This window comes from Thalassophryne amazonica, chromosome 15 (assembly GCF_902500255.1).
Source record: "Thalassophryne amazonica chromosome 15, fThaAma1.1, whole genome shotgun sequence".
Lineage (NCBI taxonomy): Eukaryota > Metazoa > Chordata > Actinopteri > Batrachoidiformes > Batrachoididae > Thalassophryne > Thalassophryne amazonica.
The window spans coordinates 39,749,625-39,773,896 of record NC_047117.1 but is presented as its reverse complement, the minus strand read 5'-3'; the positions used below and the strand labels follow the sequence as shown (position 1 = coordinate 39,773,896).

The window sequence follows — 24,272 nt, the reverse complement described above, 5'->3', positions numbered from 1 at the left end:
AAATTCACCAAGTTTTAAGTATTCGCAGTTAATATCTAAATGTCAAGAGTAATTTGAATCAACACTACAAATGAAAGGAGAGATTTTAACAGTCACTCATAATGACAAGTACAGCCTGAGCACTGGAAATAATTAAATTCAAAGATCGTATTAAGATTAATTTTGTTTTGCACAGAGGCATAAAAACTCACCTTAAAGCTAAACACCTCTTTATAGTCAACTTTATTCATAAGAGCCTTTTTCTCTCTGCACTCGTGGCCACTAAGCTCACCCAGAATAACCTCTGGGCAGAAGTGCTTAAGTGACCTTTTGCTCTGCATGAGATGTCTAATTTGCTTATTGCAGCGTCCTGGTGGCCACTGGAGGCCACTGTTGCTCGTGTCTCTTTAAGTGACTCCACAAACATCTTGGCCCCCTGCCCCTTACTTTGCACTTCCATTACATATTGTGTAAATAGCAAAGTGGAGTTGGCCAATGCTCACAAAGCCATAACGTTCAAAGCATTTGATCTTTTCCTGCTTTTTAATGAGGGGGAGAGTGTGTTCATGTAGCAATATATACTTACTCTTTTTCTTTGGGGTGTTATCTCCAGTCTCATTAAAGCACATTTGTTAAGTGTGTTCAGTCTCCTTAAAACAAAGAAAAATGAGTTAAATGGACTGCATTTATATAGCGCTTTTCCATCTGCATCATATGCTCAAAGCACTTTACAATAATGCCTCACATTCTCCCCGATGTCAGGGTGCCTGTCACACAAGGCGCTCACTACACACCAGGAGCAACTTGGGGATTAAGGACCTTGCCCAAGGGCCCTTAGTGATTTTCCAGTCAGGCTAGAATTTGAACCAAGGATCCTCTGGTCTCAAGTCCAACAGCTTAATCACGAGGCCATCACCTCCCCTAAATATTTATGGTAGACTTCAAAATAATCCAACTGCTGATTTTCTGGATTATTCTATTGGAAGCTGAAAGTCAATCTACAGTGTGAAGGGTAATGGAAGAAAGCATGTGACAAGATAAACAAACAAACATAAGAGTCAGAGGGGTAAGTTCGGAAAACCCAGGCTAGCTAAGGTGGTACTGAGAGATAATGCGCTCCAGTGAAGAGAGAATGGAGTGGAATGGAATGAGAGGGGAAGATATTGGAGAGTGGTAAGGAAGAAGTGCTGACGAAAATTTGAGTGTACAGAAAGTGTATCCCTCTGGCCACCTGGACATGGGCTTGAGGGTGGCGGAGTCCACTCTCTGGAGAGACCCAAGAGCAGATCATGTAACAATAGAGATGATGGGATGAGAATGCATGTTAGTTTGGGAGGAGGCAGTAAGGCCAACCGGAGACAAAAATGATAGTTTCCAGATGTGTGGTGGGACACACCTGCTGTGATTTATTATCAATCGCATACCCAAACAAAGTACTGTGGGAGTTACAGTCAACAGCTCCGTAAGAATAGAAAGATGTCCATCCAAATACTTGACACTATAACCAAAACTGACAATGGGTAGTCCCAGTGGTGGGATGGGGGTTGATCACTATAACAACAGCAACCTAATTTGCATACCAGCAGAGGGAGAGGGAGAGGTGTCAGTGAATGCAAAATTACAGGTGCTAGTCATATAATTAGAATATCGTGAAAAAGTTGATCTATTTCAGTAATTCCATTCAAAAAGTGAAACTTGTATAATGTATACATTCATTCCACACAGATTGATATATTTCAAGTGTTTATTTCTTTTTATTTGATGATTATAACTGACAACTAATGAAAACCCCAAATTCAGCATCTCAGAAAATTTGAATATTGTCAAAAGGTTCAATATTGAAGAGTCCAGCTAATTAACTCAAAACACCTGCAGAGGCCTTTAACTAGTCTCTCAGTCTAGTTCTGTAGGCTACACAATCATGGGGAAGACTGCTGACTTGACGTCTTGCCTGGGCTAAAGACAAAAAGGACTGGACTGCTGCTGAGTGGTCCAAAGTTATGTTCGTTGATGAAAGTAAATGTTGCATTTCCTTTGGAAATCAAGGTCCCAGAGTCTGGAGGAAGAGAGGAGAGGCACAGAGTCCATGTTGCTTGAGGTCCAGTGTAAAGTTTCCACAGTCAGTGATGGTTTGGGGTGCCATGTCATCTGCTGATGTTGGTCCCAGCCCAGTCTCACGTTTTTTTTTTGTTTTTTTTTTCCTGCTCCTGTCATGAAATGAGTCAACTGGGTTTTTTTTTAAACTCACTATTACTAACCCTACTCCTACCCCTCTGACTCGCCACGCACATGTGCATATGTATAGTTTGCACTGAGAACTTTGCTGCTGCCATCTGCTGTTATAAGCCCCTTTCACACCGGACCAACATAGAGTTGTGTCACACAAGCTGAGGCAACATTACGGTACTTAACATGACTGGATGCCACACCCACACAGTACCACACTACTCGATGCCAATTTATGATTCCTGCTGTGCTCCATTGTTGCTGAGCTATGACTCACACAGGATTGTTGTTGAACTTTTTATACCTTAACAGAATGCAGTAAAACCGCATAAAGTATACCGCTCAAAGAGCACATGTGAACAATTAAAAGAAAAAAAAAGCTCATTACAGCCTGGCTGCAGCTCCTCAGCCCTTTCACCTCCTCAAGTTGATTGTGTTAAATAAAATCCATTAACTCCTGCTCACAGACTGATCGCCAGCAAGCGGACATGTTCACATCCAGTATAACTCCTCATGGAGGACATCTCCACATCCACTCACGGACGGATAACATGCACGCGCTCGCTGGCTGCAGCTCCGTGGTCACAGGAAAAATGATAAACCAGAAGAGATATCACAGTGCACACCTGCAGCACTGCACAAGAAGAAAGATAAACTAGCAGAGAAATCAGAGTGCACACCTGCAGTGCTGCACAGGAAAAACGATAAACCATAAGAGAAATCAGATCAGAGAAATCAGTACTAAAGTCCATCAACTCCTGGAAATAATGTATTTTGATTTTTTTTCCGAATATATCACTCCATCTATGTGTCCAGGCAGTCTGGAGCCAAGCTTCTACCCCCTGCTGCGTGCAACTGACGCAGACATTCCTGCATATTAAGATACGCAGCATATGCAAGTCTATGCAGGCCCCGTGTGAAAGGGACTTTAGAGAATATCACAATAGGCAATGTGTTGTGTTTGTACTACACACGTGCAGTCATGTGTAGACATAGCCTAAATCTTTCTTAGTGCAGTGAAAATAATCTTTATCTGTATTTCACACTCAAAAGACACTTTTTAAAAGAAATTCCAAATATTTCTGACTCATCATATCAGTGTTGTGAATCCATTGCTTCACAGTTGTAGTTAGCAATGAGGCAGAATGTTCCATCTCCTCCAAGTCAAAAACAAGAACTGAATGTAGAGAGCATTGTGTGACTGTGACATCTAACCATGACAGACAGGGTGAGATACGTCCTAATCAGGACAATACAGCAAAACTCTGACATGTGAGCATTATCAGCATCGCAGAGAAAAACGAGACAAGGCATGAATGTACAAAACCATACGTGGAGAAAGACGGTGCAGCTTTCATCTCATCTACAAATCTCCCATCCAGGCTCCCTTAAGAATTCAAGCCCTTATGGTTCCATGAAAAGAAAGTCAGATAATACGGAAGAGAAACAGCAGGAAATAAGATGATTAACAAAAATTATGCACAATATAAATATAGTATTCCAACCTGCATAAAGCCTCAATGGAGTCCTGATCCAGAAAGTCATGGTCTCTGGTGACTGAAGAGATGTCAATGGGAAACTGGGCATCTGAAGAGAGAAGTGAGTGATGACATGTTCCTGTCATGGACAGAATTGATGCATTCAAATAAAAATGACCATCTGACCCAGATCTCAAACAGCCACCTACTAAAAAAATACTAACCAAGACCTTCCCAATCCCCCCCCCCCCCCCCCCCCCCCCCCCCCAAACAACCTTGATGAAAAGCTTAGAGGAAGCACGGTCTTTTAGCTGACCAAACAAACACAGCTGCAGCTTTCAGAGCAGCAGGCAGGGGGGATGTTGAGCACACAGACAACAGGAGACTCGTTGAAGAATCACAATAGGTGCTCAGAGGTCTTGTTTCTGCTGCTCTCTGTCTCTCTCTCATTATTTAATCTCCATGTTGCCTCATTATCCATTTGACTTTTCCATCAGGAAACTGCATTAGTAACTGTGCATATGAAGCAATGTGCCTTAAGACAAAAAAATACTGATGTACTGATGAAACCCATTTAAAAAGTAACTTGTATCAAAACATTATTATCACTGCACTCCAATGAATTTGGCCATTTTTATTTGTAATTTCACTTTGAATACTGTAAGATTTTATGAACACAGCCACAGCTCCATTTGTGTTGATAGGATCCAATGCGTACTTTGCCTCAGCCTATAGAGACAACAGACCAGCATTGATTGTTTTGTCCATAACTAGCTGGCATTCCATGTTGTATCGCAAAATACTGTCATGCACTGGACAGCAACAATCCAGATATTGCATACGTTAACAAGCATTTTTCTCACCACTGCACCAGCACCGGAGTTTCATCTTCCTCTCATACTTCACAACCCACAATGCCAGGACAACCATGTTGAACTTACTGTGTAAACACAGTATAAATTGTCCACAAAAATCTTATGTTGCCCCTCCTTGAGTTTGTGGCAACAAAAATTCACAAGGGCCATCTCCATCATGCATTTAAATTTAACATTGAAAACCCCATTTAATGTATATTTTAGATAATATCTTAATCAAACGTGCCTTAATCACTCTCATATTTGAAAGTGAGGTATAGACTGGCACTCATGATCATCTGACAACATTTCATCTGGATTGTGGATTTTGTGGACAATTGAATTTAATATTGAAAAGTCCATTTCGTGTATATTTTGCTTTATATCTCAATCAAAAGTGTCTCAGTCACTCTCATTTTTCTGTTATCGATTTACCTACACCACCAACACTGGATGAAGGTTTGAATTTTATGCCTGTTTTCTCTATCTTCCAGTTATCAGTCAGAAACCAAGTGCCAAAAAGCAATGACACATTATCAGAAAAAGAATTCAGAAAGCGAAAAAAAAATAAAAATAAATAAATAAATAACACCACAAAAAAGCTTTGATTCAAGTGCATGATAAATACAATACATACTCCTTACATTTGATCACATCTAATTTAACTTATGAAAAGTCACTTCTAACAGGAGTTTGACCTTAAAACCTTTTTGCGCTGTAGAACAGTGTTCGAGCTGATAACCATGATGACTGTAAATCAACCTTTTTTTTTTTGGAAAGTGACAGAAAACTTTAATGCTTACAAAGACAATGTGATTTTATTTAATTAGGCCATCAGTGCAGGGGATGACTGGAAAATTGTGTCCTGTGATTTTAAGCACTGAACACAGCACACTGAAACTCCCTATCAAGCTGTTCATCTTTAGTGAGGCAATCGTCTGGACAACAGAGACAATACAGATTGTCCTACAGACATAAAGAAACATGTGCTATGGATTGTCAAAAATTCCTGCTCACACACACATTGCTCAGAGTTAGACCAGTAAGACAACATGACTGATTGATGTTATTGATTATATGTTAGCTGCAACATCCTTCTTTGATGCTTTCTGGGTCTATATGAAAACTCTCATCACCAGTACAGATACACAGCTTTTCATCCACACAGAACACTTAAGTGACAACAGGCAATTGAGTACTGATGATGGTAGTTTGATCCTGCAAATCACACAAAGGCCAACAACCTGTACTTGATAAAATTTTCTCATTTTTATCTCTCAATTTAAAATCAAAAGTTAACTTAATCTACAAGTTTGGGAGTAAAAGTAAAGACACTGCATGGGAAAACCCACACATACACAGACAGAACCAGCAGGCTCCACACAGACAGGTCTAAAATAAAATCAGAACAAGTACCATCAAACCAAACCATTACCAAGCTGGTAGTACACGCAAGTCAAGATCCCCCAAAATAAGTAAATTAGTAAAAATAAAAAAGAAAGTGTTATTGATCAAAATGCTACAAAAATGTGAACAGTTAGCAAATACCATTAGCAAACAGTTCTGTCCAAGTACTGCACCCAACTCTGGCTAGCTAGTAGCTACTAGCTACCTGCTCCTGCCCCATACTCCATCACGATCCCTCCGTTCCTCCATCGCTAACCTCCTGTCCCTCCCCTGTAGGACCAAGCTCCGAACCTGGGGTGACAGAGCCTTCTGCATCGCCGCCCCCACCCTCTGGAACTCCCTCCCACAACAACTCCGTGACTGCTCCGAACTTTCCACCTTTAAATCACTCCTCAAGACCCACTTATTCAAGACTGCTTTTAATGTTTAACCTGTTTTAATGTTTTTTTTTTTTTTTGCATTTTAACCCTATATATTGTTATTTATTAATGTGTTTGTGAAGCGTCTTTGAATTTCTAGAAAAGCGCTATACAAATAAAATGTATTATTATTATTATTATTATTACTGGTATGTCTGTGCTATTCAAGTAAAGGCACCTTGACACTTGCACAAATTTGATTGCAGTGCCATGCAATGTCGCATTCCACTGAGTAAACTCATCATAAACGTGTGCAGCTGCATGCCAGTGCGCAAAGAAAATTCTGAAGTGTTCAAAATTTCTGGCACACATGAATTTTGTGCCACTTACGTGAACTAGTCGTGAACATTGCACAACCTATTTCAAAACACTGCATGTCACTGCGTGTCATAGCATGCAAGGCATCTGAACCTGAAATTAAATTATGATGTTACAGCTATAATAAACATAGATCTACAGATACATTATCTATCTCATAAGAAGGAATGAAAATGCAACTGTTTTACCAATCCATTATATATATATATATATATATATATATATATATATATATATATATATATATATATATATATATATATATATATATATATATATATATATATATATATACACACACACACACACACACACACACACACACACACACACACACACACAGAGTGGGGGAAAAAGTATTTAGTCAGTCCCTGATTGTGCTAGTTCTCCTACTTAAAAAGATGAGAGAGGTCTGTAATTTTCAACATAGGTACACTTCAACTATTAGAGACAAAATGAGAAAAAAAAAATCACACTGTAGGATTTTTAAAGAATTTAATTGTAATCCCTGGTGGAAAATAAGTATTTGGTCACCCACAAACAAGCAAGATTTCTGGCTCTCACAGACCTGTAACTTCTTCTGTAAGAAGCTCTTCTGTTCTCCACCTGTTACCTGTATTAATGGCATCTGATGGAACTCATTATCTGTATCAAAGACACCTGTCCACAGCCTCAAACAGTCAGACTCCAAACTCAGTCGTGGCTAAGACCAAAAATCTGTCGAAGGACACCAGGAAGAAAATTATGGCTGTGCACCAGGCTGGGAAGAGTGAATCTACAATAGTCAAGCAGGTTGGTGTGAATAAATCAAATCAATTTTATTTATATAGCGCCAAGTCACAACAAACAGTTGCCCCAATGCGCTTTATATTGTAAGGCAAAAGCCATACAATAATTACAGAAAAACCCCAATGGTCAAAACGACCCCCTATGAGCAAGCACTTGGCGACAGTGGGAAGGAAAAACTCCCTTTTAACAGGAAGAAACCTCCAGCAGAACCAGGCTCAAGGAGGGGCAGTCTTCTGCTGGGACTGGTTGGGGCTGAGGGAGAGAACCAGGAAAAAGACATGCTGTGGAGGGGAGCAGAGATCAATCACTAATGATTAAATGCAGAGTGGTGCATACAGAGCAAAAAGAGATGAATAAAAAGAAACACTCAGTGCATCATGGGAACCCCCCAGCAGTCTAAGTCTATAGCAGCATAACTAAGGGATGGTTCAGGGTCACCTGATCCAACCCTAACTATAAGCTTTAGCAAAAAGGAAAGTTTTAAGCTTAATCTTAAAAGTAGAGAGGGTGTCTGTCTCCCTGATCTGAATTGGGAGCTGGTTCCACAGGAGAGGAGCCTGAAAGCTGAAGGCTCTGCCTCCCATTCTACTCTTACAAACCCTAGGAACTACAAGTAAGCCTGCAGTCTGAGAGTGAAGCACTCTATTGGGGTGATATGGTACTATGAGGTCCCTAAGATAAGATGGGACCTGATTATTCAAAACCTTATAAGTACGAAGAAGAATTTTAAATTCTATTCTGGAATTAACAGGGAGCCAGTGAAGAGAAGCCAAATTGGGTGAAATATGCTCTCTCCTTCTAGTCCCTGTCAGTACTCTAGCTGCAGCATTTTGAATTAACTGAAGGCTTTTCAGGGAACTTTTAGGACAACCTGATAATAATGAATTACAATAGTCCAGCCTAGAAGAAATAAATGCATGAATTAGCTTTTCAGCATCAATCTGAGACAAGACCTTTCTAATTTTAGAGATATTGCGCAAATGCAAAAAAGCAGTCCTACATATTTGCTTAATATGCGCATTGAAGGACATATCCTGATCAAAAATGACTCCAAGATTTCTCACAGTATTACTGGAGGTCAGGGTAATGCCATCCAGAGTAAGGATCTGGTTAGACACCATGTTTCTAAGATTTGTGGGGCCAAGTAGATAAATAAATAAATAAATCAGAATAAATCAGCTGTGGAAGCAATTGTAAGAAAATGGAAGACATACAAGACCATTGATAATCTCCCTCGATCTGAGGCTCCATGCAAGATGTCATCCCGTGGGGTCAAAATGATCATGAGAATGGTGAACAAAAATCCTAGAACTACACGAAGCGACCTGATGAATGACCTGCAGAAAGCTGGGACCAAAGTAACAAAGGCTACACGCTACACAGAGAGGGACTCAAATCCTGCAGTGCCAGGCGTGTCCCAAGCTTAAGCCAGTACATGTCCAGGCCTATCTGAAGTTTGCCATAGAGCATATGGATGATCCAGAAGAGGACTGGAAGAATATCATGTGGTCAGATGAAACCAAAATAGAATATTTTGATAAAAACTCAACTTGTTGTGTTTGGAGGAAGAAGAATGCTGAGTTGCATTCCAAGAACACCATATCTCCTGTGAAGCATGGGGGTGGAACCATTATGCTTTGGGGCTGTTTTTCTGCAAAGGGGACAGGATGACTGATCTGTGTTAAGGGAAGAATGAATGTGGCCATGTATCATGAGATTTTAAGCCAAAACCTCCTTCCATCAGTGAGAGCACTAAAGATGCAACGTGGCTGGGTATTCCAGGATGACAATGATCCCAAAAACACCACTCGGGCAACAAAGGAGTGGCTTCTTAAAAAGCATTTCAAGGTCCTGGAGTGGCCAAGCCAGTCTCCAGACCTCAACCCCATAGAAAATTTGTGGAGGGAGTTGAAAGTCCGTGTCGCCCAGCGACAGCCCCAAAACATCACTGCATGGAGATCTGCATGGAGGAATGGACCAAAATACCAGCTACAGTGTGTGCAAACCTCGTTAAGACTTACAGGAAACATTTGACCTCTGTCATAGCCAACAAAGATTATGTTACAAAGTATCAATTTGAACTTTTATTATTGACCAAATACTTATTTTCCACCATAATTTACAAATAAATTCTTTAAAAATCCTACAATGTGATTTCCTGGATTTTTTTTTCTAATTTTGTCTCTCACAGTTGAAGTTTATCTATGATGAAAATTACAGACTTCTCTCATCTTTCTAAGTAGGAGAACTTGCACAATCAGGGACTGACTAAATACTTATTTGCCCCACTGTGTGTGTGTGTGTGTATATATATATATATATATATATATATATATATATACACATATATATATATATATATATACATACATACATACACGAGGTCTATTAGAAAAGTATCCAACATTATTTTTTTCAAAAACCATATGAATTTGAATCACATGTGATTGCGTCAGACAAGCTTGAACCCTCGTGCGCATGCATGAGTTTTTCCACGCCTGTCGGTTGCGTCATTCGCATGTGAGCAGGCTTTGAATGAGGAGTGGTCCAGCCCCCTCGGCGGATTTTCATTGTCAGGAAATGGCGGAATGATTTGGGCTTTTTTTCCATCAGAATTTTTTCAGAAACTGTTAGACTGGCAGCTGGAAACCATTCGAAAAATTTTTCTGGCTTTCGGTGAAAATTTTACGGGCTTCACAAAGAATAAGGACTGTTACTACAGCTTTAAGGACGGCTTTAAGGACAGTCGGCGTGCCGCGCTCCGTGCCGCCATCGAGAGCCACAAACCACTGGATCATTTCTAAACGGATGGCTCTGTGGAGCCGGACCGTCGTGTGCACTTTCTCTGGTTATCACAAGAGCTGGACATCAACCATTTTCCGGCAGATTTCACTTTTAACAAGAGATTTTGTCATGGAAAGCCAAGCAGAGGCTTTGCGCGTCATGACCGATTTGCTGATGGAGCGAGACAAAGGAACACCTCCGTTTTGGTCTCACAGGACGGCTTGAGATGGCGTTCAGACAGCTGTCGGTTTTTCCATCGAGTGATTATCCGAGAAATTGTGGATGTGCCTGGACATGCCAGAACATGTCCCGTGAGGCTTCATCACGGCGTTGCTTTGCGCCATGCGGCACCGCCGCGACGCGCGGAATTCCTCCACACGTCTGTTTCAATGTGCCGAAAAAGTGCTGATGTCCACGTCTTTTCACAATTCCTGTGCTAGTCAGACGACGTCCCGGATAAAACACAGCGTCCAATTTGGAAATGAACGGCACATTCCACTGTTACAGGAGTTTTTGTCATGGAAAGAGGAGCGGAGGCTTCTCACGTCGTGATAACCAGAGAAAGAGCACACGACGGTCTCGTATCCACAGAGCCATCAGCTTAGAAATGATCCAGTGGTTTGTGCCGCATCGTCGCAGCTCGGAGCGCGGCGCACCGACCGTCCTTAAAGGGGTCCTTAACCCTGTAGTTAAAGTCCTTATTCTCTGTGAAGCCCGTAAAATTTTCACTGAAAGCCAGATAAATTTTTCGAATGGTTTCCAGGTGCCAGTCTCTAACAGCTTCTGAAAAAATTCTGATGGAAAAAAAGTCCTTTTCATTCCGCCATTTCCAGACAATGAAAATCCGACGAGGGGGCGGGACCACTCCTTCCACAAGGCGTGCTCACAGGCGAATGACGTCACCGACAGGCGTGGAAAAACTCACGCATGCGCACGAGGGTTCAAGCATGTCTGACGTAAAAACATATGAATGAAATCCATATAGTTTTTGAAAAAAATAAAAAGGTACGATACTTTATGGACAGACCTCGTATATATATATATATATATGAAAAGTAAGTTTCTATCTCATATCATTAAAAAAGTTATTTAGAATTTAGTAATGCTTGGTCTTAGCCATTGTATACGACGACGACGGCCCCAGAGGGTTAACCACTAGACCACACACACACACATATACATATATACATATACATATATACATATATATATATATATATATATATATATATATATATAAATAAAATTACCTTTGAGACAAGATTCCAAATGCATTCATCAACCCACGATGTGCATGAGACAACCTGTAGCTATAGATCATTTCTCTGTGATTTTGGTACCGATGAGAGATGGTTTCATCAGCCAAGTTCTGAGCGCAAATGCATCATCGGCTATGAAATTATTATTTTCACATTGGCACGATGAATTGTCAGGCAGTGCGGGGATCAAATTTGTGTCAAAGTGCAATAAGGGTTAACCAAGTCTAGGGAAAGTGGTATTGTGATTACACAACTTGAACCAGTCACAAAAAAGTAGACAATGATAAACAAATATAAAATGTGGGAATAAACAGCAGCAGTAATTTGTCATATTTGGCATATGTGGCATTTGATTTGTCATATGACAAATTGAAGGATTGGGAAATGGCTGGTGCTCACCGCCGAACATCTCTACTAGCTGAGAAAAGTAACTCATTTTACTTCAGAAACAATGGCTTTAGGAAATCCCACATCTCTGTTCACTGGAAACGTTGCAGTGCATGGTTGCACATCTTCCTTTTACATTACCCAAAATATAAATAACTTAATTTCTATTTAAATACTTGACAATGTATTTTCATTCTTTTAATGACTTTTCATTCAGTGAAGAATCACAGCTAATAAAAGAAAGAACTTTCATAAAATTACCTTTTCTGAAAAGATTTTACAAAGATTCACATTTGGATCACCAAAAATGTACTCTGGCTGCGACCTTTAGTGTTTTAGCGGCCCATGGGGCCAGTAGTTAAAAACATTAGGGTCTATCCTTACCAAATATTGCCTTTTCATAATAACACCTGTGACAGGGAAATTCTTTGCTCTGGGTGGGAGAGAAGGTTGGTGTGTAATGTGGCCACCATTACCTTCATAAAGCTGGGCATACTGAGGGAATCCTGCTGCCCGGAGCCATGTGCAGGCCTCTTTGGCTTCAATCTCTGTAGGAGAGAGAGAGAGAAAGAACAACAGAAGAACAACAGATCAAATGTGAATCCTCTGACCTTGTCTATCTTGGTCAATCACTGTACTTTCACGTGCTTCTAAACAGAGAGCTCAAAGTGTCCTTTGTGTTAACCCCTTCATACATCAAGATAATAATCCAAAGCAGGTTTTTGTCATTCAGAAAAAAAAGTTGTCAAGTTTAGTCAATTTTCAGATGTGTGTTGGTGTGCATTCCTCAAGATAAAGTCAATGAATTGCTTAAGTGATTACAAAACCATTATTATGCAACTCACTGTAAAGTTACATCATGTTCATAATAAGTATATTTGCTGGCTGTTTGTCATTTTGTTTGGTAACATACTGTATAAAAAGAAACTTTGGATGTTTTTGCTGTTTTTCTTTCAAATGGAGCCAGCATACGGAGAATACCAGTAACGGAAATGGCTTTCGCCAAAGATGAACTCAAGCTTCTGTTCCCACACAGTTGCAAAAAGGAATGGATTTACCAACAATTCAGATCCTGCATGTTCAACAGAACCCAGCACCATATAACCACAGAGTGGGACATTTGAGCTTGACAAGTTAAGATCAACTTTATTTATCCCAAAGGAACTTATTTGCCAGAGTGCAGAAACAGTAAACAATGTCTATATATATATATATATATATATATATAAAACATTGGGACATTATTGTTCACCGTGCGCAATGATTCCCGATAATTTGCGAGCGATACGTGCCATTAATCGTAATGTGTGGTAGGTTGCAACAGTTACCGAGGACACCTGATGCCTCTGCCCCAAATCATCACATTCGTGATCAACGGCCAAGGATGTGCCATTCGTGGCATTTGTGACTTGTCATCGATCTGTGTAAATGCAGCAATAAGGTCTCTTTGGTGGACGTAATATTTTTTGTAGCACTCGACTACTTGACTCAGTATGGTCATTTACAGCACCATGCTGCCAGGTACACTTTAGATCAAATAAGACCACAATTTGTCTGAGATGGAATTATTTTCAACTTCAACAGTAGATCTGCAAATGTAAACTCATATTACAAACAAGACATCTCCAACCGCAACTCCAACTCCAAACTCATATTACAAACAAGAAATCTCCAACTGAGATGTTTCTGTGTAGGCTCTCAGTTGTCCAGGTGGTTTCCATAGTAGAAAAAGCTTGAATCTTCGACTGGACTGGGTCCAGTCCAGTCCAGGTTTATTGTGCACTGACGCCGTGCACATCAGTACAACCCAGTCCAGTCGAAGATTCAAGCTTTTTCTACGCCAACTGAGATTTTACAAGACATTGACAAGACACAAATGAACTGGAAGAGGTTCAAAGACCACTGCTGAACAGGTTCCAAACCAAATATAGCAAAACACATCAGACAAGATGGCAGACAAACCCACAACACAAACCCAAATCTTGTGTTTAAAAAGACAAACGACTCTAAAGACTGTAAAGCCTTGGCCCCACCGAATAATGAGCCACACATGGGTGTGTCAGTGATTATTTGAAGAATGATCCACATTTTAAGCTATCACATATCCGCTACTAAAGCACCTCTATGTGCCTCTCTGTACCTCACATGTGCCAGGTCTCAGCCTCGAGTGAGCCACAACCGACCTGTCATTTGAGCCCCCAAATGGCTCGTGTTGCCACATATGATCCATGTCAAGCCACATATGATCCATGTAGCGCCATGTAACACAATGTTGTTGCACGTTTAGGCATGGATTTGGTTCAACCCTCCAGCCCTCCCACACTTGGTCACTTTAAAGTGTGGGTTTTCAATTCACAGCAACCATTCAAGATGTTGTCACATTTTTTAAATGCAGTCCAAAAAAAGACACTCCAGTACAGTCCGGCCGATTGCGCATCCGTGCGCCAGGCTGCTGTTCACGTGTGTTCCAGAGCCTTTAAATGCAGCATGTCACCCAGCTCTCTATGACCAAAAAAAAAAAAAAAAAAAAGACACCACAATGAGGTGGCCACTGTGGATCGCCCCCCCACCCAAAAAAAAAAACACTGTTATGTGTCGACGCGGGTTGAGGAGCGGACCTGCGTCTGACTGAACCCAGCGCCAAAACAACCAGAAAGCGGTTCCAATAACAAAACAATTTATTTCCCCCCTTCTGTGCAATACAAAGTGTACAAACGTAAAATGCGTCTGTCTGGCGGAGTGAAGGACGGCGCGCTCTCCAGCGCCCAAAAGGATCGAAGCCCGGCGTTTCTGGACCCACGTTCACCGCCAAACACCCCCCAGGTGGACACGACAAACCGACTCTGCGAAGGATAGAAAAGGTGAGGTAAGTCAGCAGCTACAACTAATATCCTTCAAAGGCACACACTATCAGCAACACATTCAGGTCTGAATTTAAGCTTTATGGAAATGAGCAGCTTCTCACAACAGGTGGAGGATCATCAGTCCGCACGCCACGGCAGTGAGAAGTGAGCTGCACAATTCTCATCAATATTCACATATACTGCGTAACAAAATACCAAATTACTGTTAATTATTCAGACAATCAAATCACCTCTGATGTGTGCTGACAGCATGTGTCCCTCACCCGTCCTCCTTCACAGGCACGATGTGTCAAACCCAGGCGCGGTCCTCAGCGTCTCACAAACGAACATCACAAGGTCGAGTTCCCGGCAATTCTGCTTGAATCACACATGGCTTAAATGCAGAACGCCATCTCATTATCTGCTTCAGCTGAAAGTCTTTAATGTTGCACGTGAGCACCATCCACAGGTGCTACACATCACGTTGATGAGGGTGAAGGACTCTTCTGCCAGCACCTTCTCCACAGACAATAAATCAGTTTGCATACCACCTGGAGAGCAAAGAAAAGAAAAGAACACCAAAATGTCCAGCCACACCCCCCCAACACACAACAAACACAGCACAAAACACATCCATAGATCAGCTAGAACCGAACCATGGGTTCCTGGACAGTCACCTCTGCACTTGTTCTCGCTGGCTTTATTTCTTCCATGGCTTACAGTCATTTTGACACCATGATCCAACTTTTAACTTTGTGTTCATCCATTCGCGTTCTGTATAAATGCTCGTCTTGAGTGCAAGTCATTGTACCTCATCTGATCCATTATAACAAGATGTTAAATCTATCATAAACATACACTCTAAGAAATGAAATTTTAAATGTAATTAATACTATTCTTTTCAATATACTTGCAATTGTTAATTTATGGATTTAAGTAATGTTTCATTTGATTTAATTAATTTCAACTACAATATTGTTTTGCACTTAATTGATGATGTTATGTGGAAAAAGTTACCTTAACTATATCAATTAAATTCAACATTTTATTTCTTAGAGTGTACTTTTACAGCTGCTTATAAAGAAGGAATGAACATGCAACTGTTTTACAAAGTTTGATCAAACTTTTAACTTTGTGTTCATGTCTGAAAAATCGCTCACAAGCTCACCTTCTGGGTGAACGGTCATCTTGAGTGTGAGTCAATGCGTCAGTGTGCACACAGGAGCAACAAGCTCCTCTGATCCATTATAACAAGATGTTAAATCTATCATAAACATACTTTTACAGCTGCTTATGAGGAAGGAATGGACATGCAACTGTTTTACCAAGCCATTGCAATATAAACATAACAAATAATTACCTTTTAGGCTGTTCCAAATATGTTCTCCACCTCAGCGCATGAGAGAGAGAGAGAGAGAGAGAGGGTGGAAAAAAGGGTCCAGATGAAACAGCCCTCTGTTATTCCAGAAGTGATTATAGGTGTTTTCAACTGCCAAACTGTGGCAGAAAATGATTAATCTGCTACAAAATAATTATTTTATATACAGTGTCCACTGTCACTACGAAGTGCATGAGAGGGCGGAGCCAAAATAGCCTGTCCTTTCTTCATAGCTGCCAATTGCTCAGATAATGAGTTTTTAACAGCCTCGTCCTCACCACTAACATGCCTCTAAAATCCTCGTTTGTACTCGTAGTAACTCGTACACAAACTGCCCCATGCTGTTGTTGGTAAATTTTGAACTTCTTGAGATTAGCACTACCCTCAGAGATGAGCCTTGTTAGTCAAATATTCTGCCTCTAAGAGCATCTCAGAGCCACTATTTATAGTTTGTTGAATAACTCGTACAAAAAAAAAAAAAACATGCTACGTGGCTCATTATTCGCTGGATGCCGCGCTTTGTCCCGTTTGACGCCACGCTATATAAAAATAGTCATTTTGTAGCCAATGATGCATTTACTCTCAGAACATGGCTGATGAAACCATCTGTCATCACTTCCAGAATCACAGGAAATTATCTGCAGTTGCAGCTTCTCTCGCGCACGTCATGTGGTAGAGAATGCATTTGGAATCGTCTGAAAGGCAGTTATTTATAATATGTATATTGTAATGGATTGGAAATAGAGCTGCATTTTCATTCCTTCTTATGAGCTAGATAATGTATCTGTACAATTACGTTCATTATACCCCATCACACTAGAGCACTAATTGCACAAATGCCGTACAAATGGACTTTCGAAATGACATTCGTGCTGCATTCAAACTGCACTCAAGCTCGTCTTATAGCATTCCTACAGCAGGTGGCACATTCGTGTGTCCCTCATAATGGAAAACATACGAACAGCAGTCGAGTTGCAGTCATTCTGCATTCTTACTGCCATAAAAATGGACATTCAATGACATTTGTGCAATTTGTGCTGCATTCAAACTACACTCGTACAGCATTCCTACAGCAGTCGGCAAATTTGTGTGTCCCTCGTGCTAGAAAACATACGAACGGCGGTCGAGTTGTAGTCAAATTGCATTTGAGCTGCATTAAAATTCCTCGGACAGCAATCATGTGGCACTTTGGAAAATAAACCAAATTGACATAGCCAACACAAATGTAGAGAACAGGCACACTACTGTCATGGTGCATTTGAAGGGGGGAATATTCATGCAGCGGTTGTACTGCTGTGTGACTGCTTCCACGAATGGCATCCAAAATGGCAACCCACCAGCATTTGGAGCAGTCTGATCACGTCGGCATGTCCTGATTGTGCCCCCAATGAGCACTTCCCCCAACCCCCTGCATCCACTTCAGAGTGCACAAAGGAAATTGTAATGTGCAAAGTTTGTGGCAGCAATCATTATGTGCACTAGATGGGAAATTATCACACCGAAGGCTCAGAGTTGGCTCCGAGTTGGAGATTCACTACAGGCAGAGCACACACACTGAGGATGAACCAGGTAAACTGAAGATAATTTCTATGCATCAGATTATGCATCATTCCAGCCAAAACGTTTCCAAGAATGAGCTCAGAGTTGTTTCAAAGCCACAGTCCAACTGTTGTGGAGCTGTAAAATGAACAAAATGTTATATCAATTTTATTTAAAGCCTTTTTGTTTAAGTGCAGTTTTGTAGCAAACCCCAAGATTCCATTTTTTGTATCTTTGAAAGTCATCCTTGACCAACATAGGTATTTAAATGACTGATGCCATTTTTTTTTTTTTTTTTGAGAACAGGGTGGCCAATATACACTCAACAAAAATATAAACGCAACACTTTTGGTTTTGCTCTCATTTTGTATGAGATGAACTCAAAGATCTAAAACTTTTTCCACATACACAATATCACCATTTCCCTCAAATATTGTTCACAAACCAGTCTAAATCTGTGATAGTGAGCACTTCTCCTTTGCTGAGATAATCCATCCCACCTCACAGGTGTGCCATATCAAGATGCTGATTAGACACCATGATTAGTGCACAGGTGTGCCTTAGACTGTCCACAAAAAGTGTTGCGTTTATATTTTTGTTGAGTATATAATACGAGCGAAGCTGCATGCAGCGGTGCGAAGCTCACTAATGGTACAGGGGGTCCCAAACAGGAAGTGCCAATTTTGAGTCCACAGTGAAACAGTAAATGTAAAATGTCAAACACTTCCTGGATCAACACTTCCTGGATTGACAGACGAGATCTCATGGAATCTTGCAGGAATACAATGGCAAGTTCACACTGAAAGAGGAGGTGGCAAATTTTGAGTCCACAGTGAAACAGGAAATGTCAAATGTTGAAGAATTACTGGCATGGGTGGAGCTAGAGTGGAGGCCAGGGTTGCAATGGACTCCGCTGAAATCTGATTGGACACAGATGATTGACATGTCATGGCACCGCATGTCTAGTTGAAAAGAGGTGCATTTTTAAATCAGTGACACATACTGACTGCTAGGCTCCTCCAGGATATTAGCTGGTGCTATGTACCACAAAAAATTCTAATCTGCCTTAGTAGAAGAAGAAAGATGTTTGACTCACAGACTCCAAATGATACCAAAGTTATATTGGTGAGGAAATGCCAAAAATGAGGTCCAGGTTGTTAAAAGCAGCATTTCTCCTTTAATGCGGGTAGCCTTATATATACGTGTTTCTCCAGTGATTTTTAAATGAGTAGACAGCTGTTGATTCATGAGATATAATGTGAAGATGCTTAAAGAAGTACAGGTAATTTACTCCTCCTCTGTTCTGTATAAAACCAGTGTAACCTCTTAATTTTGCTCTCTGAAGGACTTATTTTAAATAACCTCTTAATTTTGCTGTTTCAGTGACACAACTTTAGATAAATAAATCTAAAGTTATCTTCCTTAAACTCAAACTGAAAGCAAATCTCTATAACTTGATATAAATTAATTAAAAATCTAAAACCCAGCTTTCTTATGAAGTACGAAGAGGAGGATTTTCTTAAAAAGAACACAACAATTTGCGAGAAAGTACATCTGAGATGCAAGCCAAGATTTAAAGTTTTGGTGAAAGAAGCTTTTGTATTTCTTCATAATTGATGTAAATAAAGCCCAAGACATAGGACTTGGAAATGTTCATATTTCCATCCCCTGACTTGTCTGAAGAAAACTGGTAAGAAAACTGATTATTATTTACAGGTATTGTCAAGTTTTAGAGATTTGCTTTCAGTTTGAGTTTGAGGAAGATAATTTTAGAAATTTTTATTCTTTATATTTTTGTATTTCTTGTATTTGAAATGGCATAAACAAATTAAAATGTGTGAAATACCAAGTGTTCCAATACCTTTGGAGGGCACTGTATCCTAACTTTATGATGAGTACAAAATGTGGTATTATTAGTTTTGTTTAAGAATGTTTACTTTTCACTGTTGCTGCACTTTGTGTGAAATCATAGCCATATTGTATATCATACTGATACAACAATACTGCAATGTGATAATTTGGCCATATTGTGCAGCCCTACCGTCACCTAGCTGAAAACTTTGAATATTAATTTTCATCGACATAAAAAAAAATGCTTAAAGTGGCAGGGGGTTAAAAGGGCTGTCATTAGTGGGGTCTGGGGGGTGGAGCCCCCCAGAAGCTGAAAGGCAAAAAAAAAAAATGCTTAAAAAGCCAGGGGGTGAAAGGTTTTAGACATGCCAATGCTCCCCTGAAGCATGTACTAAAAAAAGTCTGAAGGACCTAAATGACATGGTGAGATCCTGAAGAGCTTCGCTCGTTCATGTCATGTCTTCCTGCATTGGTGATGGTCTAGTGGTTTAGGTGTTGGGCTTGAGTCCAGAAGATCATGGGTTCAAATCCCCGACTGACTGGAAAATCACTAAGGGCCCTTGGGCAAGGCCTTTAATCCCCTGTTTCTCCCGGTGTGTAGTGAGCGCCTTGTATGACAGCACCCTGACATCGGGGTGAATGTGAGGCATAATTGTAAAGCGCTTTGAGCGTCTGATGCAGATGGAAAAGCGCTATATAAATGCAGTCCATTTACCATTTATGTCTGCGACATATACATATTATTGATAGTTTATTTGTTATTATTTTTCTGACATGTGATATCAGGTAATAAGGATAACAAATGAGAACACAAAATAACTGCATTTAAATGAATACTTAAATGCTATGATCTGCATTGTCTCTGATCAAGTCTTACTGAGTCATTTGCTGTTTCAAAACACCCACTCCCAGTGTTTTGAGGCACCTATCTCCATGTAAATTAACAGATGGTGCAGTTGTCACGTTGTTGCACAGAAGCCCAACTGTCACCCACTTGTCAGATGGAACTGCAGATGTCTTTTTATCCCCGAGGAATGGTCCGGCCGCAAAGCAGATAAAGAACTGCACTTCCTATGTATGTTCAACAAAAACAATTATAAATAAATACCATGCTGCTTGTGTATGCAAAGAACAAAGGAGTAGTGCTGACATGACATAATACACACAATTTCAGACCATAAACTGACACATATAGGGCTCCTGTTTTGTTCAAACTGAGCAACAGATTTTATCTACATTATCAAAGTCATTCCAGTAGTACCCAAGGATCCTACACAGAGCTCTGCTACCAATAGGAAAGCAAAAAAAAACAAATATTTTCATAACTGATTAATCAAGAAAATAACCTGCCAATTTGTTGTTTAGGCCATAAAATGTCAGAAATTTGTGAAAATTTTCAATATACGTTTTCCAGAGGGCAAGATGATGTCTTCTCTTGTACACAATCCAGAGAGTCAGTTTACTGCAAGATAGGAGCAAAGAAACTAGTCAAATAAACTAGGAATTGATCATATTCCTTTTTTAAATTACTCAAAACAATTAATTGATTTCCAAAATAGTTGTTTGTTGATTCATTTAATAGCCAATGAATAAGTGATTTATTGTTACAGCTCTAGCTACCAAAGATATCATCATTGTTCACTGGTTACCACCCACGTGTCACAAACAACAGTAAGATTGCAGGAAGATAAAGCTCACAACCTTCAGGTTCTGCCCTGGTCTGGGCATGTGCCAAGGTTTGTCCCCCCGTTGATCCATGTCCGCTCTCATGGTTCTTCTGTATGGCCCCGGTCTTTGCTTTTCTGTGTGTTACCTTAGCCCATGGTAAGTTCCGTTCTCAATTAATCCCAGCATTTGTTTTCTTTTTGATCTCTTTTAGTTCCTACATTTGTTTCCTAGTTTGATTCTTTGTTCTTTTTATGCTGGTATTTTATTTGGCCTTTGGTTTTTGTTCATCTTTGTTTTAGGTATTTAACTTTGATCACTGTTGGTTTTGGATAGGGTTACTATCACATATCATTGTTGACTCTGCTCCTGTTTGTCACTCCCATCTGCCACTGAACTTTGTCTCCTGTCTTCCCTCCTCTTTGTCTCATCCGACCATGCCCTTTTCCTGAATGTTTTCCACACCTGTGTCACATCACACCCTGATTAATCACTGGATATTTTAGCCTTGTCTGTCATGTTTGTCACTGCCAGTTCACTGTAACTTGTGTCCTCGTTCCAGCCTGTTTTATGGCCCTTATTTAGTCTTTGTTATTGTGCCGACCCACGTATGACCCTGTTTTGCCATTTTGACCTTGCCTAGCCTATACCTTTGAACTCTGTTTCACTGTGATTCTGAACTATGCTTGTTTTTTAGACTACGCCTCTGTGCCACTGCCTGAACTCAAGATAAAGCCTTTTTTTGATTACTTCTATTCCTTAGCCCGTGAGTCTGCATTTGTGTCCGCCTACTGTTTGTGCCACGTCACGAACCCTGACACACTATCCCAGCGCTGCCAAAGATGTTGGCACCTGTTCAATTCCCAAGAACATGACTTCTACATTGTGACAGCAATATGCAGACTCACACCCACATTTAAACTGTGAAGTTCACCAAAAATGAATTATCTGAACACATTTCCATAAAATGAACATTTTCCTATATATTAGCATTTGGCCAAAAACCTGACCATGACACTTGACCTTGTTCATTGACTGAGCACAAACAAAACACTGCTTCACATGCATAGGTGTAATGTATCTCCCACTAAAGATCAAAAATGGATGAGTCATTCTTAAGATACCTTGCCAAAATAAGTCCATCCAGAGATCAATGTATAGACATCAGCAAGATTTGCACTCCTACAGTTAGAGCTTGAGCTCAAAATCCATCAATATCCATACCTAAGGGCCCCTTCACACAATACAACTAAGGGCGAAAAGGTGCAGGAAAACGCCTGATATCAAGAAGGACATGGATGTATTTAAGAAAAAATAAAACCACAAACCAAATAAAAACACAGCATTTTATTGAATCCCTCTTATCAAGCGGTCAATACAAGTATGACCCATCTGGTCCTCTGTAGATGACCCATGGTCACAGATGTAAAGTCATGAAATGACATGAATGATGAAGCAGTGTGCTCTTATCATGTCCACATCTACTGCTGGTGTATCCAGCCGGCCCTGCGAGTGTGTCCTGGCCGACACGTGTGTCTTGTGATGGCGCTCTGCGGAACAGACACCGCGTCATGTGGAACAGAGCTCATGTGAGTGACGTGATATTCAGATTAACCGCTGTGTGTTATGATCTGATGATCTGTTTCACCTGGGGTAGCTTGTCAATGTGCGCGCCGTGTGAGCGCTCGTTGCAAACCATTGCAACAGTGATATATGTTTTTACGTATGTCCATGTCAGAACAGCAAGCAGACACACACGCGTCACAGTGGCCAGTTGTTAGTTCATGTCCATCCAAACACAGTTTCAGCCTCTGTTGTGCGCAAATAGTTGTAGATTCCTGCTTCATGCACAATTTGACCACATTCGTACTATGTCTGAAGGGGCCCTAAGCCAAGAAAATTCTTATATAATCAGGGTCAGACCTGCGAGACATGCACCGGTCTATCAGCTAGCTTATACAACTAGCGTATGTCTGTGGTAGCACTCACAGCATTTTATTTCATTTTTTGCCATGCCCACTCCAATTCTTTAACCCTTGCCGAGGGTTGCGACCTCACTTCCTCTTCCTGCTTCCCTCACAGGAAAGGAGCTGAGTGGCCCCGCAGTGGACGCTGACCACCCAGCTGTAAGACCACAAGTTCCTTTGTTGTTTGGCAGATAATAGGCAGGGAGGCAGCCAAGATAAACAATTGCTCCAGTGATTGTAGGAACTTACAAAATGCTCTGTTGCTAAACACAAACACAATGCTACACTGAACAAAAGTCTACCAACAAGATCTTGTAGCAACAGACATAGAATTATCCTCATGTAGCATATGAGCAGTTATTTAAACATTACACACCATTCCAACACCACTTTATCAGCATTGTGCCAAGTCAATCCCAGTGACTTCAGGCTGCCAAGCTGGCTTTAAATCAAACCAACAAAAATCATACATGTACTTTTCAATTGGAAACGTGAAAAACATTTGACTGTATGGATGGAACTTCACAGGCAACAACAGCCACCTCAAGATGAACACTCACTTCTTGTGGATCACGAGTGGGATTTCTTTTGGAAATTAGCCAAAGTTGAACTGCTGAGGTTCCATTTAATCTTAATCATCACCTACTTCGCAGCATTATCAACTTCTAAAATTGTGCAACAGCCTCTTTCCTCTGCTTTCATTTCCCCTGCTCTCACCTTCCACTCCTTTTGCTCCCTATTCTTATTTCAGCTCTTTGTTTGCTCCTTCTCTCCTTTCCTGTGACAGGAAATTCTCACAATTGCAGACCAAGGTTTCGCTCTATCGCAGGAGGCAACGGAGGTCTGAGATGACTGAGTCTGAATGTTCACCTCCAGTGAGAGTTTGTCAGAGGCCAGATAAAGGACACTGCACCACGCCTCAAAGCCTGTGCTACACACAGTCCCTACAAAAACTTTGTCACATCAAATCAAAATAGAGTCAAGCTGCTTTACACAATAACAATTAACTGACTACCACCAGACCAATTGAATTCTAAATAAAGTGTGAAATGCCATCACCAGAAAGCAGCACTTTCAAAAGCCACTAGTTGTAATACAAACAACAGAATTCATAACCAGTGAGTATACC

The 24,272-nt window shown here is 40.6% G+C and overlaps 1 protein-coding gene across 2 annotated transcripts in view; it reads right to left on the bottom strand.

Moving 5' to 3' along the window:
* The window catches only part of dlc1 (DLC1 Rho GTPase activating protein), a 338,881-nt gene that overhangs the window by 62,346 nt on the left and 252,263 nt on the right, over positions 1-24,272 (bottom strand). For both annotated transcript variants that reach the window (XM_034187341.1, XM_034187342.1), the window contains 3 exons: positions 12,377-12,448; positions 3,711-3,792; positions 566-629 (listed from right to left, as the gene is read on the bottom strand). In XM_034187341.1, the coding sequence (XP_034043232.1) occupies positions 566-629; positions 3,711-3,792; positions 12,377-12,448 (218 nt within the window). The remainder of the gene's footprint in view (positions 1-565; positions 630-3,710; positions 3,793-12,376; positions 12,449-24,272) is intronic.